At 43.5% G+C, this 16,425-nt stretch overlaps 1 protein-coding gene across 1 annotated transcript in view; it reads left to right on the top strand.

Moving 5' to 3' along the window:
* PASD1 (PAS domain containing repressor 1) overlaps window positions 1-16,425 on the top strand; it is a 159,325-nt gene that overhangs the window by 103,697 nt on the left and 39,203 nt on the right. Inside the window, exons 2-5 of the mRNA XM_074962601.1 lie at window positions 7,162-7,218; window positions 9,516-9,670; window positions 11,095-11,186; window positions 13,163-13,252. Coding sequence (XP_074818702.1) covers window positions 7,162-7,218; window positions 9,516-9,670; window positions 11,095-11,186; window positions 13,163-13,252 — 394 coding nt within the window. The remainder of the gene's footprint in view (window positions 1-7,161; window positions 7,219-9,515; window positions 9,671-11,094; window positions 11,187-13,162; window positions 13,253-16,425) is intronic.

Raw genomic sequence — 16,425 nt, 5'->3', positions numbered from 1 at the left:
ACGCATTTGGCGGATCAACACGTAAAATCCCAACCAGAAGATGTTTGTAGGGACATCCTTTATTGACCTAGTGTTCCATTAACAGGAAAAAGTAATTTTCAAGTTGATGATATACTTTGTCCTTGTGGGTTATATTAATTGCTGATTTGCAGTAGACTAGTAAATATACATTTCTGCAATCAAAGGCCCACAGATCCAGATGTCTCCTGAATTCAGACAAGCAGAGATATTTTTTTTTACTTTTGCGAAGCAAAGGGATGTTCTTAATTTTTTGGGCAGGGTGGGGATGATTTTGCCAGAATATTGCCAGTAGCATGAAACAGCATTTCAACTATTCATTGAGCTACTGAGTCCCTTTATCCTGTTAAGACTGTCATACCCCATTCCCCTTTTTCTAACCCTTGAAACTACTTTGAACACTCTGAAGATTGACAGGTCTAAAATGCAATTTACCCTTAAAAATGCTATGTCTGTTTTTTTAAACTCTCCTGCTGATATTGGGGAGAGACGACTCGGGCTGGGGGACCTTCTTCCCCTCTGAGGGCTGCAAGACTGATGAAATCCACATTTCTCTGCTGGGTAATTTACCAGCACATACCTTGGATGGGGAAAAATAACAAATAGTTGGGACTGATGACAAGCTGTTCTATCTCTTTGCTGCATTCTTGGAATCAGGCAGGATACTGAATGGTTCTAGAATCTTTCTGAGTGTTTCAGGAGAGGCTATTCGGTTGGCCATCAACAAATCTTGATTCCTCTGATTATTAATACAGTTAAAGTAAAAGATGTAATTGTTCTATCTGTAACTATTTAAAACACTCTTATATGCAAACCTACTGCTGCTAGTCTACCCCCATTAAGAGTGGCCACAACCCTTACGATATTCTGAGTACTATATTTAGCTCCATCTTACAACAAGACAAAGAGCACTTAGGACTAAATTTAGCTCTGAAGTGCTTAATCCAGTTAAGAATATTTTGTCTTTAAGTGTACCCTTTATGGTAGGTCTTTTTATAGCTCACCATTCTGCTGCATCATGCGAAAAGCTTTTGTGTGTGTTTGTTAACATTCATTCTTCCACAGCCTTGACTGTTAAGACATTTGTATTGATCTGTAGACTCTATTTTCTTTCACCGTTTGCTGTCCAAGTCTCTTGTTGATTCAAACGATCTCTCATCATCGTTGGCTGTATCCCATAAGGATAGGCACATGGAGCCTAATTCTGGCAGCTTGTGTAGTCATTTATATGTGTGCAAGGTGGATATACAAACCTAACTTGATAGATTTGTCACCTCCACTTTGTAGTGGTATAGATCAGCGTGCATGATTCCTAATTCAGGCTTGATAGGGGTTAACAGACAGTTACATAAAGTATCTTGGCTGGAGCACTGCCCTTGGACTGGGAATACTGGGAATAGGCGACGGGATGGATCACTTGATGATTACCTGTTCTATTCATTCCCTCTGGGGCACCTGGCATTGGCCACTGTCAGAAAGCAGGTTACTGGGCTAGATGGACCTTTTGGTCCGACCCCATATGGCCGTTCTTATGATTCATGAGTCTTATGACTCATATTCTGTGCCACTGGCCTGCTGGATGACTTTGGGCAAGTAGCTTCTTGCCTTGTGCCTCAGTTATCCCATCTGTAACATGGGGATAAAGATATTCATCTCCTTTTTAAAGTGCATTGAGATATACTGATAAAAAGTGCTTTGTAAGAGCTAGGTATTATTGCTGATTAAGAAGCTTCTCTTTACTCAGCTGTTAAGGCTGATGAGGAAGATGGCCACCTGTGTAGGCTGATGAAAACATCGCCACAGAGATAACTGACATTGCAGAGAATGGCATTTAATTGCTCGTCAACACTGTAGTTAAAGTTATGGGTCAGACTTCCTTATAATCCTTTGGTTTGATTCATGACTTGGGAAAATTCTCCATTTTGGCTGAATTTTTCTATTTGTGGGCTCAGCCCAAAGTTACATTTTTTGGAAAATTTGAATAAAATCCACCATCACCCTATTCCGACCCCTTTTTTTGTTCTCCTAAGTTATTCAAAGGGAATAAAAACTTTTCTCGCTAATAAAAACAATATGCACATATAGCTCCAAAATGCTTGAACTTCAGGAGAATTTCTGGGTGGCTTATTTTTCCGGAGGACTAGTCTCTAAGCAAAAATAAAATTAATGGAGGTATAAGCAATTTCAGCTAAGAGTAGAAGTTCCAGTACTATTTATAGATCAGCAGGAGAACATAAATACTTTGTGGTCTCATTCTCCTCTCATGCCAGGACAAATCAGGAATAATTCCATTGAAGTAAAAGCAGTTACATTGGTGTAAAGATGATGTAAGTGAAGATAAGGAGTGCCAGACCCATAGCACTGACACGTGTTATGTAGGTGGTGTTTTCAGCAGCAGTTCCACTGCTGTTTCATCAGGAGATGCATAAAGTTTTGTCTGTGTCAATCTGGAAGTACATGTTTCAAACTGGAAACAGTAATAAAACTAGCCGCAGTTAAATTATTAAAGCACTTCATACTGAAAGAACTCAGCGTAAGCCTTGAATGGTTTTCTCATGCTCTCCTATTCTTCAGGCGGTCTTTGAGTCCTCTTGAGATGTAGCCACAATATTACAAGTTCACTGAGCTAAATTCTCAGTGCAAACCTAGTGACATAAGTGAATTTGGCACCAATGAACTGGAACTTGGCCTATTGCCTCAATTTACTCATAGACGACCCTCCCCCGCCATTCAATGCATGCCCACAGTATCTTAATATCATTGGCTTTCTGTCTGTGTCACTCATGGTATTCAGCAGCGGCCCCCTATTTTCAATCCCCAAATCTTTCTCGTCTGCTTTTCTCAAGGTACTTGCTTTACACTCACCTAAAACAGCAGCCATATCAGCACTCGGACCAGCCTCATAGTTGTGTCTCCTTCTCGTCTAAGTGCTTTTAATTAATATGAACCATGAACAAACTGCTAGTTTTTTCACATACCCAACATATAGACATCGTCAGTCATTCACCTTCCTTTTTTGCCAATTTATACTGAATTGGTAATGTCAGGAGCTTGTTAGTGCATCTCAAATTGATTCTCCGGGCTCAGTGATAATAAGATCAACAGTAACAGCCATGAGGCTATTGCACAGAGCTGTCAATTTGAACAGCGTGGTTGGATTAAATATTCTTTAAATTTGGTAAGACAGCAAATGATCATTGTCGATGATGACCCTGAAATTATCAAGAGTTCAGCTGTACTCATAGGGTTGTTGGTTTTGTTTTTTTTTCATGAGAACGTGTCCTTTGAAACAAGAAAAGTCTCAGCTCCTAATACTCTAGAGACATTAGTGCTCCTGTTGTGGGGGCTATCAGTGGGCTTGCAGAAAGAAGAGAGAATATGACAAAATTGGGTAATTGAGAAATGATGTGCCTTGCAGAGGGACAATGAGATGATCTGGAGAAAAGAAAAGAGTCGGGAGAATTAAAGTAATTAAAATCTTTGATTTAAAAAGGAGCTCAGAGAGCTCATTAGCATTTATCTCAAAAGCAATTGGAGAGGTGATAATAATGTAAAAGGAATAGCAAGCAATACTGGAGGGGTCCAGTTCCATCTTTGGATGATTATTTATCGCTCGCGTTGACTTCAGTCAGAGATGAACATGGAGATCCGAGGGCAGAGTTTTGGCCCGAAGAATGAGTAAAGCAGATATAAAATACACTTGGAGTCGTACAAGAACACACCATAAACTGTCTTGAACTTCACTGTTTTGGTGCAACTTTTTCCCATCCTGTGGGTCAGACAGTTTAGCTAAAAACCAGTCCAAACAGATTCCTCAGGAATCCCGGCCCACGACCTCTGGGGAGCACCTTTTCAGTCCCCTCTCCTTCCCGCCTCCCACATCCTCCTATATAGTTACAAATACAAATGTGTCTCTGGCCAGTAGGAGAGGGGAAAATCCTCTTTCAGGTTCTGTGTTTATGCCAGTGGTTCCCAAACTTGTTCTGCCACTTGTGCAGGGAAAGTCCCTAGCGGGCCGGGCCGGTTTGTTTACCTGCCGCGTCCGCAAGTTTGGCCGATTATGGCTCCCAGTGGCCGCGGTTCGCTGCTCCAGGCCAATGGGAACAGCTGGAAGCGGTGACCAGTACATCCCTCGGCCTGCGCCGCTTCCAGCAGCTCCCATTGGCCTGGAGCAGCGAACCGCAGCCACTGGGAGCTGCGATCAGCCGGACCTGCGGACACGGCAGGTAAACAAACCGGCCCGGCCCACCAGGGGCTTTCCCTGCACAAGCGGTGGAACAAGTTTGGGAACCACTGGTTTATGCTGTTTTACTGGTCAACAGGTTGGAAGCAACTGTCCCCTTCTTACATGTCTAAACTCTCCTCGAACCCAGGTGGGAGCCGGTGAAGAACCAAGACCTCCTGAGCTGCTTCCAGCTGACCTTTGCAATCATTTACCTGAGCTTTAGTCATGTTGCTTTGGTAGAAAAGAGAGATTCATCGGAAGCACCAACTTGCATAAAAATTCTATTGAAGCATAGAAAAGAAAAAGATTAATGAGGCAGTAGCGGCTCATGCACTGAGGTCCCAGGTTCGATCCTCCCCGACGAAGACCAGAGTCTGTCGGTGTTACAAGTGGGCACTTGTAACGCCACCAGACCCCAGTCGTCGACAGGCGGGATTGAACCTGGGACTTTGTGCATGAGCCTCTACTGCATGAGCTAAAAGCCTGCAGTAGGAGGAGGAGGCTGTTAGCTAAGGCTGTAGAGCAGAGTCATTAATCTCTCTCTAAGTGGTCTCGGTGCCACTGCATGGGACAGCAGAACACCACACCCAGGAGGTGTGTGGGTTACAATTACATATAAGTTAATGGTTGAAAGAAAATGGCATAGTAACACTATTACACAATCAGGAAACACAGAGAAAATGCATGAATTAAAAACTTAAAGCATGTGTGCGTGTGGGTACGTACGCTAATACAAGTGTAATTCCATTAAAAATAGTGGGCAAAGGGAAGATCAGTGGTGTCCAAATCCAAGAAATGCTATTGCAAGAGGAGCTTATTTTAAATATGTCACTGAAAATGTATTGAATGTAAAGGTAAAAGTATATTGTAATATAACAAGGTGCTAAATTCTGCAGTGCTTCCCTTCCCTTCCCTTCCAGCCAGATCCAAAGGCCTTTGAAGCCCATGGAACGACTCTAAATAGCCCAAAGTGAGTGTTTCATCAGCCCAAGTGACCCATGAGGTTGTATGGAACAAACAGGCCAAGTTCTGCACTGCCTTCCACTCCACTGGGCTTAGTGGAGTTGCATGTGGTGTAAATCAGCCCAGAACATGGCCCAAAATCTTTAGCTCCCTGAGGCTTTGCTGAGCTTGGACAGGTTAACAGAGAGCATATTCTTAAGTAAGTGTAATAGGGTTTTTCAGCTTTTAATAGCGGTTGCTTGCTAGTCTGAGTACAGTTGTGGGTTAATTAAAATTTGTTCTCCCTGTAAGGATTAATTTTTCCCCATCTCTATTTACATGGTGATAAGAAGTGCTTACCTTCCCCTGTCAGTCTGCACTGATGAATCTGAGGAATAGAGCAGGTAATTTCTGATTCGGTTATGTGCGCTCAGGTGCACTATCTGATATGGAACCACTCCCTTCCTTTGATGTGCCCTCACCTTTTGGGAAGAAATGAATCCTTCAATTCATTTCCTTTGCCCAGTTTGCCTCTTGCGGTGAGGTCAGGAGAGAGGAGGCTAAGCAGAGCTGGAAAACCTCTGGTTTGCCTTTAATTTAGGCATCATCTTTTGAAAAGCCAGCCATGCTCTTTTCCTGTCCACTGTGGGCAGCTCTATTTCGTGCAACTTTTAGAGCTATTAAGTCATTTGGGGTTGGAGCTGGCATGCAGCAGCAGGGGAAATATTTGGATCTGTCCAATCAAGAATGTTCCTGGGGCACTGGGTGTGTTGCCAAGGGCTTGCCAGCGAAAGTGCTCATTAGCACCATGGACTCTGATTGGCTGCTAAAGTTAATGACAGGAGTAGATTCCAATCAATGTGGGGACTGGTTTTGGAGCTCTCTTAGGTGGGCTGTGACCTGGCAAGGCTGGCTCTGGGAGATTAAGGGTGTGGGATGATTGTGGCTGGGTTGTCTGCCTCTGCCCGTTTGACAGATCTGGAACATGACTGGACCCGGATTGGCCAATCTGAGTCACAGAGAGTAAATTGCCAGTTTAAGAAGTTACCCTTGTTGTGTTAAATTTTCCATCACTTAACTGGAATCAAGAGCAGAGGGCTCTTGATGGGAGTTGTCATCCACTGTTGCCCTTACCTGTGCAGTGAAAGAACTTAGAATAAAATAAAGATTGCGGCACTGATTCACCTCAGCTGGTGCAGAGAGGTACCAGTTACACTTCCCTGTGCCCCAGGGAGGCCACGTGCTGTTGCCTTCCTCTCCCAGGTTTACTGCCAGGTAGGCAACAGCTTTAGCTTACAGCTACTTACTGTGGCAGGAGGCTGCTGAGATGATGCACGAGGAGCCTGATCCAAAGCCCATTGAAATCAGTGCGAGTGTTTCCATTTACTCAATGGCCTTTGAATCCTTTGGCAGGCTTCATCATATCCTATTGTTGCCGAATGCTGCTCCCTTCGTGGACAACACTAGCTCCATATTCCCCTCTCCCACCCTTCCGCTGCAAGGGAGGTTTCCACCACTGCAGTTGCATCCTGGTGGATTTACCAGCAACAGGAACTTGTGCTAGCACAGACTGGTGCAGACCATACACTGAAACTGGCTCTCCTTTTTTAAGTTTGCAAAATATAAGTTTATTGATTTCCCCCCATGCGCCTTGCACTCAGATAAACATGCAAGTCGCTGGGCAGAATTTGCCTTATAGTGTGTTTTATCATTTTTCCTTCACACAAAGGTATTACTATATATTTTGAGTTGATAGCCAAACCAAACATCACTTCTAAATGCTGAATATACAGTGTAAAAAGAAAAGCACCATCAAGTAGGGGAGGGTGGGGAAAGTGAAGATAGAATCAAAATGAATAACCCGGATTTTAATTGTTTTGTGCATTAGAGTCAACGGTTCTGACTTGTCAACGTCAGTGTAATTGGACAATGTTTCCCAGGTCTTAAAGGAGGTAAACCCTGCTTTTTCCTTCCAGAACCCTGTGTTGTGTAAACGAGCTGATGGATGAAGATGAGAAAGACAGGGCAAAGAGGTATGGATGGACGTACAGAGCACTGGAAGGGGTGTGCGTTAAAGCTCTCTCGTATGTGGAAATGGGTCACGATTTGCTTGCCTTGTGATTGGAATGCTTTTTTGGGGCCCCATTCGGCTACTGTGGGTTTCAAAGGCAAAACTCCCATTGAGTTCACTGGAGCAAGATTGCATTCTTTATATGTCAGAGTTGGCACAGGGACAAATACGCAGTCTTTTTCCTCACCCGGTGGTGCAGCTGACGCCTAAGAAAAGGCGAATCAGCTCTCAGAGATTGCTAGGTTACATTGTCTTGCCCTTGGGATCATTGATCACCCAATTCCTGTTTGATATGATGATTCCGTGCTCCTGGTTGGGAATTTCACTGGTTGGATTTAGTATCTTGTTGGAGGCTGGTTTCTCTGTGAAGCTTAGAGGAGGTTCCAGTTTAATCCTGGGTATGAATTCATTTCTCTTAATAAAACTCTTACCTTTCTAATTTGTCTTTGGACTTTCACTCCAAATACAGATGGGCCCGAATGAAAACACTGGGTCTGAGACACCTCGCCCCCACCCTCTGCACATCTGGTGTGGGGTTTCAGAATAGCAGCCATGTTAGTCTGTATTCGCAAAAAGAAAAGGAGGACTTGTGGCACCTTAGAGACGAACAAATTTATTTGAGTATAAGCTTTCGTGAGCTACAGCTCACTTCATCGGATGCATTCAGTGGAAAATACAGTGGGGAGATTGATATACACAGAGAACATGAAACAATGGGTGTTACCATGCACACTGTAACCAGAGTGATCACTTAAGGTGAGCTATTACCAGCTGGAGAGCGGGGGGGTGGGGGGGGAACTGCTGGAAATGGCCAACCTTGATTATCACTACAAAAGGTCCCCCCCCCCCGCTCTTCTGTTGGTAATAGCTCACCTTAAGTGATCACTCTGGTTACAGTGTGCATGGTAACATCCATTGTTTCATGTTCTCTATGTATATAAATCTCCCCACTGTATTTTCCACTGAATGCATCCGATGAAGTGAGATATAGCTCACGAAAGCTTATGCTCAAATAAATTTGTTCGTCTCTAAGGTGCCACAAGTCCTCCTTTTCTTTTTGCGAATACAGACTAACACGGCTGCTACTCTGAAACCCCACACCAGATGTGCAGAGGGTGGGGGCGAAGTGTCTCAGACCCAGTGTTTTCATTCGGTAATTAACCATTATTAATGCAGGTTGGAAGTTGGTGTGTGGTTTCTTCGTACATCATGTTTCTACTCAGTTCAGATTTTTAAACTATTGTGTGGCCTCAATTTTGTGCAGTTTTTTCACAGCCAAGTTTTTCTGGGCACAAAACTTATGTATGCATGTTATACTTGTGTGCAGAAATCAGGAAATAGGTATCTCGCCCATTTTGGCACACACAATGCAAAAAACCAGTCTCGAAGCAACTACTCGGAAAACTATAAGCATACACAGTCGTGGCTGCAATTTCAGAGGCCAGGTGGAGAGCCCTTTGAAAATAATGCATACATTAGAACTGGGTGACATTTTTCACATGAAAGTTTTTTGTCAGTGAAAAATACAGATTTGGTGACATCAAGATGTTTTGAAAGTTCATATCAATTTCATGGAATTGTTTCAGTCAAAAAAACCCCAAAATTTGGAGAAAGTGAAACATTTCAATTTTTCAGTTTGAAACGACTTTTCAAAATTGTCTTTGATTTTATTTTAAACAACAATTTATTTTTATTTTTTAAAAAGGTCAAAATTGAAATGACACGTTTTGATTTTGTCACAACAAAAATGTTTGGTTCAACCCGAAAATTTTTTTTTTCCACTTTTCGATTTGCTGCGAAATTGAAACAATTGTTTTTGGTTTGACCCAAAGCAATATTTCAAATATTTCTTTTAAATTGGCAGCAAACCAAAAAATCCGCTATTCACACAGCTCGAGCATATACCAAATGACCACCTCTTTTCAAAAACCCCCACCCAAAACCAACCAACCAAAACCCTACCTAAATAAATAAACATATTCACTCCAAAGAATATCCATCGTTTTTCTCACCTCCAGATGTTCCTTGTTCCTTGTGAGCTCGATCCTGCTGTGAGATGCTGAGCACTCTGGCCCCCATCCAGCAAAGTTCTCAAGTGCATGCTTAGCTTTAAGCATAGGAGTAGACCCACTGAAGCCAATAGCACTGTTCAAGTGCTTTAATTTAAGCATGTGCTGGGCCAGAGCCTCTCAGTGCCTTGCAGGATCGAGACATACACCCCTTGCTTTCCTTAATGGTGCCTGTGTTTTGATCAACCAGGGCATCACGCAACAAATCTGAAAAGAAAAGGCGAGACCAGTTCAATGTCCTCATCAAAGAGCTCTGCACGATGCTTCAGGGTCATGGCCACCCTCTCAAGATGGACAAGTCCACAATATTGCAGAGGACCATTGACTTCTTACAGAAACAGAAAGGTATCGGATAGTGCTCGGCCCGCTCTTACCGCCTTCCAAGGGGTGTGTGAGAATCGCTAAAGGGGTCAGCGGAGCAGCTGGCCGGCACTTTATTTCTGGTGAGAACAGGGACACTGAGCTGCAGAATGGCAGAGTGGTGGGAGCAGTGAGGAGAGGAAGGGCTAATAGCCAGAGTTAGCCTTCAGAGGAGGTTGAATTCTCTGATGCAGGGTTAAACCACAAAGCGCTTGAAAAGGGGAGTGGTTGTAATGTGCAGCTCTAGGCTAGAGCCTAGCCGTGTGTCTAACTACAGAGCTCTAGTCCCACCCGTGCCCTCCGTATTCCCTTGCATCTCTTGGGTTGGTTTGCTCTCCCTATCTCTTGCTCCCCACTGTACATTTTCTAATTCCTTGCTCCCCTCTGTGCCATCCCGTTGCCTCTTCTGCTCTGCCTTTAATCCTCTTTGCTCATCTCTCCCTCGCTGCTCTGCCAGGTTCTGTTGTCCCAGTTCTCCATCTTTCCCCTCTTTCCCAGATGCCCTGGCCCTTACTATGTGATCTGTTGCCCAGTCTCTCCCCACAACCTGGCTCTCTTGGTGCCCATATTTCTTTCTCCCCATGGCCCCTTTGCTGTTTGCTTTCTCCTGACTCCCACCCCTTTCTTTCATTCTCCTGCTTCCCCACAACCACCCCCCCCCCAGCAAAGTCTCATTTTTCCTGAACCTGCTTCCCTGTGTTGATAGGGGAGGAGCACCAGATGACTCGCTTCAGAGCTATCTCCTGGCTCCTTCACGCAGTGTAAGACATGCCCCCGCTCGTGCAGAGCGCAGAAGCTCAGTGATTGCACACAAAGCAGAGTTGGTCAGTGGCTACCAGGCAAGGGCAGCAGAAGAGCATTGGGTAACATGAGGGAAAGGTATTTCCATATTCTGTTGCTTGGAGCCTCATGGAGCATGTCAAACACCCCTATGAACAAGGGACAGCTGGTGTCTGGCCACATAAGTGCTAAGGGATGCTCCAGGTGGCTGCCTACGTTGCACGTGCCCTGAGCAGGTGTGCATTGCACCATGAATTGAGTAATTCCCCTTCCTGTGGGCTCTTAGTAGGTAATTTCAGATTTGAGGTCAAATATTGCTTTCTGCGATGCCACTGTAAATCTGGAGTAACCCCATGGGCTCTGAGGGGATTACTTTAAGTTTACACTGACTTAACTGACCGCAGAATTTGGGCTCCGATCTTTTTTTTTAAATTATTCTCATACCTCCTTTTCCGCCTCCTTTATGTCTTCCCCTTTTCTTGATCTTCCCAATGACATTCATACGATGCTGGAGCTGAGACTTCCATATGAGGAGATTATTCCTTTTGAAAAATCTAGCTCTACCTCAAAAATGAAAAACAATCCAGCTGATGAGGGTCCTGTTGCTTTTCTGATATTTTCTCTTTAAGAAATCACAGCACAGACCGAGGCCTGTGAGATTAGACAAGACTGGAAGCCTTCGTTTCTTAGCAATGAGGAGTTCACGCAGTTGATGTTAGAGGTAAGAAGAAATGAAAGATTTCTGAGGGTGGGGGAGTGGCGGGCTCAGGGGTACAGTACCTTTCATCTCTCGGTCATTGCATCCACTAGCACTGAGACTACATAGCTCGTTCCTGGAGAGCATCAACTGCCATCAGATTATTACTATTACTGTTATTGCTTGTGTTATGGCCTGGGAGCCTCAGTCATGGGGCAGGTCCCCATTGTACAAACCCAGAATAAAAAGATGGTCCCTCCCCCATACAGAGTTTACAGATGATAAACAACTTTCTGTTACTATCCACCTGGTCTGGCTTTGAGCAGGTGGCAAATCCAGTGTGGGGAGAAAAGGGCAGGGAGCCACCTCACAGAACAGCCACCAGAGCTGACAGATGACAAAAGCTGAATGGACCTGGAGATTGAGCGACCCGCTCCCTCCCGGGTCTAGCCTGAAGCCTGTCAGCAGGACAGGGTGAGAAAGCCCACAATGCTGTTGCATGCCCTGTGCTGTACCTGTTTTGTGGCTAAACAGAGAACGGTGAATCCCACCCCGTTTGCCAGCAATGCCTTTGCATGAAACATGTAGAGGAGAAAGACCCTGGTTCTCGCATACAAAAGTTCTTAGCAGGTGGAGACACATCCTGCAGAAGAGCTGAGATTTCTGCAAGCCTTTCTTAGAGAAGGCTGCTTCTGATTCCATGTGGCATGCTACTGCGGCTGTGACTTATCCCATCGGTTGAAAGCAATTGCACCAGAATAAGGGTGTATGCTGGGCAGCATTGCAGTGTCTTGGTTATTCCTTTTCATCAGGATGTGATGAGTGACCTCCTTGGAAAAATCTGTTCATTCTTTCCAGGAGTTGCTCTCACCAAACAAGTTAGTTCATTCGGGTTTAATCAAAACAGACACCAGCCTGAGAGAGATGGCAGGGGGAAGGGAGTTTGTAATAGCTCTCGCTCTGTGTGACCGTATCACACCGTGTCCTGGTTTGCTTTTTAGTCACAAAACTAATCTGGGCTGAGACAGTTTGGGACCTTTATTTTCATGTCTCTATTGCTCTTCATGATTGAGCCAGGGCTGAGTGAGTGAGGAGGAGAGGTGATCAGGGATGGGCGAATGGATGGTACCTGCACCACCCATCTCTGCTGCCTGTGAACTAAACTACAGAGCATCATTAGCATTGGTGTTGGAAGAGATTGCTTTGTTTGTTGTGCTGACTGGAGATAAAACATTCCTGAACTTGGTAGCTGTCCTAGAAGAATAGGGTCCTGGGCTAGTAATACAGGAAGGAAACACACTGACTCAGAATGAAGGGAAAGAGAACTTCAGCTCCAATGCTGAGTTCCCCATCATGTAAGCTCAAATGCTTCAGGGCCCTGCTAACTCTGTGGAGTTTACACATGCTATTTATACATCAGAGATACAGTCATCCAGCAAGGGAGAAGTAGGGACAGCCATTGTAGATGAGAAAAGAGAAACCAAACTAAAGTAAAAAACAATAATTTCTGTAATCTGTTAAACAGGTGTAAGCAAAATAAAGAACTTTTTAAATCTCGTTGGCTTTAGCTATAAATTGGTAAATCTGTATCTGTCTGTCTGTCGTTTCCATTCTGTGCTCACCGTGATGGTATGTGACATCTCTGTTAGTCAGTAGGTTAACAATTGCGTAAATTGCTACATATAATCGGAGTCACTGAAGTCAGCAGGATTGTATGGGTGGTGAATGAGGAATCTGACAGCCTATATCTTGCTTCATGTTAAATCAAGACTCCGTGGATGCAAAATGCAAGTTAAATTAATGCTAATGAGAAAGTAATTAGCTAGGACTCTGAATGAGGCACCATGTTTAGTAATTACTTTTATTCTTTCTATGCTGAACCACAATGGATTTATGTTGGTTGCAGAGTGTTAGAGGCGTCACTTTTGAAAACAATTACCTCTATATTGTATTTGAAGTACAGATACATTCTTATTTTTCTCCCTGTCTTTTATCATTAGGCATTAGATGGATTTCTCATTGCACTTACCACTGACGGGATTATTATTTATGTGTCTGATAGTGTCTCCTCTCTTCTTGGACATTTACCGGTAAGTTCTAACAACATAACGCTTGGACGTCTGGTTTTTAATTTAGAATGTTCAGATTGTTACACGCCTGAGACTCGACAACAACATCCCTCAGTTGGTGTAGCATGCACACTCCCCCAGCAAGCTCAGGGGTTGTGTACAGAGAGCCTTCACAGAGCTCCTTGGGGCTGTGTGATATAGCACAGTTACATCGTCCAGGTGGCCTTGTGCCTGCCATGCACAGTCTGACCCTAAGATTGTTATAGAGGAATGAATTCTGCCACCCGCATTGAAATCAACATCAAGATTTCCATTGACTTCAGTGGGGTCAGAATTCGGCCCTGTGCAAGAAATAGCTTTCTGATGCAGCTGCAGTGTCCAAGTGGCTTAGCCAACACAAGTGTGCATGAGCAGGATATATAGTGTGACTGATATTTTCCCTCGTTTCTCAAATCATATCTTCCATTCAGGTTAGTAATACTGTATACCTGACTAATATCCACTGCCACATTGCGAATTGGGAGTTGCAGCATTCCCCACGTGGGGTCTGCTGGGCTGTGAGATGCTTCAGCTGGAGAAGCACTGTGTGACTTCACTTTTAGTGAGAAACCTGTCATGTGCTGCAATCCACTCACACATCTGGTGTAGTCAATTTCCATTCAGTTGTGCTTTGTCATACACAATATTAGCCATATTGTGTCTGTCATGGAGGCAAGAACTAACTGGATGAATGTGATGCCTTCCTTGGCTTATGTCATAAATATAAAGGGAAGGGTAACCACCTTTCTTTATACAGTGCTATAAAATCCCTCCTGGCCAGAGGCAAAGGCCTTTACCTGTAAAGGGTTAAGAAGCTAAAATAACCTCACTGGCACCTGACCAAAATGACCAATGAGGAGACAAGATACTTTAAAATCTGGAGGGGGGGGGAATAAAGGTCTGTTTGTCTGTGTGATGCTTTTGCTGGGAACAGAACAGGAATGGAGTATTATAACTTGTTAGTAAGTAATCTAGCTAGAAATGCGTTAGATTTCCTTTTGTTTAAATGGCTGGTAAATAAGCTGTGCTGAATGGAATGTGTATTCCTGTTTTTGTGTCTTTTTGTAACTTAAGGTTTTGCCTAGAGGGAATCTCTATGTTTTGAATCTAATTACCCTGTAAGGTATTCACCATCCTGATTACAGAGGTGATTCTTTTACCGTTTCTTTAATTAAAATTCTTCTTTTAAGAACCTGATTGCTTTTTCATTGTTCTTAAGATCCAAAGGTTTGGGTCTGTGTTCACCTATACAAATTGGTGAGGATTTTTATCAAGCCTTCCCCAGGAAAGGGGGTGTAGGGTTTGGGGGGATATTTTGGGGGGAAAGACATTTCCAAGTGGGCTCTTTCCCTGTTCTTTGTGTAACACTTTGGTGGTGGCAGCATAAGGTCCAAGGGCAAAAGGTAAAAGTTTGTACCTTGGGGAAGTTTTAATCTAAGCTGGTAAAAATAAGCTTAGGGATCTTTCATGCAGGTCCCCACATCTGTACCCTAGAGTTCAGAGTGGGGAAGGAACCTTGACAGTTTATGAACCCAACAGACCCTTAGGGACTATCCCAAATTGCTGTGAAATCCCTCAGTAATAGATTTTGCATTAGGATCTCTGACTTAGCTTTAAAAAAATGCAGAATCATAGTAGCCACAGCTTTCTGTACATCTGAGGCCGCTTATGTGTGTTGTTTATTCCACCAAATGTCTGGAAAATATTGTGGTCATGGAATGTGCTCTTGATAATGCTATTTTCAAACAATGTACAGATGGTGTGAGGGCTAAATCTCCCCACTTTTGATCAAAAGCACATGGGCATTAGATGTGTCTGAAGCCTGAGGTTTCTGGGAAGAATGTGTTACACTAGTAAGCAACAATTTGGTACAGAAGTTGTTTCTATTCCCTCCGAAGTGTAGTTAGTTCTACTCTTTGGTTCCAAGCATGTGCATATATGGTAGCATGTCTACCTCTGATTTTTTTGCCATGGTTTAACACATTAACTGATATGATTGTAAATGCTAGTGTAGACAGGGCACAAACACGTGTTGCCTTGACTCTGACTCTGGTCAGCAGGTCAGAGAAGCTTCAAAGAAACCACATTCCATTGGACTATGCAGTTCCATTGACCTTGAAATGCTTTGTGAAATCGGGTTGATTTCACTGGAATTTTGTATCAGAAGAAAACCAGGGGAAAAAGTTCTGATGATGTTGAAATGATGTTTTAACACTTTTGCACCAAAATGTTTTGGTTCTGAATGTACTTTTTGTTTCAGTTTTCAAATATTGTTGTTATGTTGCATTATGCTATACAAAATATATTTACAAGTTGAAATTGAAACAAAACATTTCAATCCACCTGCAACAAAAGACATTTTCAGAATTTTCCTTTCTGGAGAATTTTGAAATGTTTACCTTTTTTTCCTAATTTGGAATGAAGCCAAATTTTGAAATCTTGAAATCCTTCTTGAAACAGAGCTTCCTTTCTCCACACTGCTCCACTTCCTGTTACAAAACTATCAACAAATGCTTGTTTCCTGGAACAAATGTGTCTGTAGTGTGAAAAAGGGGTAATTACAATCCCCTTGGTTAATCCAAGAGACAGAAAAGCCCTGTGTAGATTCTGGACTTGACACTGAGCTACGGTCTGAAGAGATTTGACATCAGAAATTCACTGACAAACACTGTTAACTTTGAGTTATTGGACACCTGAATGTGAAATGAAGATGTCCGTGAGGGGCTGTGCCACAGCCCACTCCCCGTGTGTCTGTTGCTTGATGGAAAGCTGAGGTGCTACACCATTCCTAGCGTAAGCCTCTTCCAAGCCTACTCCTTGGTACGCTTTTATGCAGCTCTGGTGTCAGAGTTTATTGGGGCTTCCCTGGCTTTAATCCTCTGAGTGATGGGCAGATCCAGGGGTTATATGAAAGTCTTTCCTTAGGAGTAGCACAAGGTTCCCCATGTAGTTGTTTAGCTCAGCTGCATTTTACTACAGAGGTTATGATGTGGATAAAAACCTTCATTTTTTTCCATATGGACCACTGATTTTTACACAGACTCCCCTATTTATTTCCGTGGGGAGTATCATGTGCAGACTCATGTCAGGATATGGTCACTTCACCTTGAGTGGTCCCTTAGAATATGCGCTAACTACATAGGCTAAACTATCTG

This window comes from Natator depressus, chromosome 9, assembly GCF_965152275.1.
Source record: "Natator depressus isolate rNatDep1 chromosome 9, rNatDep2.hap1, whole genome shotgun sequence".
Lineage (NCBI taxonomy): Eukaryota > Metazoa > Chordata > Testudines > Cheloniidae > Natator > Natator depressus.
Note: the sequence above shows the minus strand (reverse complement) of the source record. Positions and strands in the feature narration are given on the sequence as shown.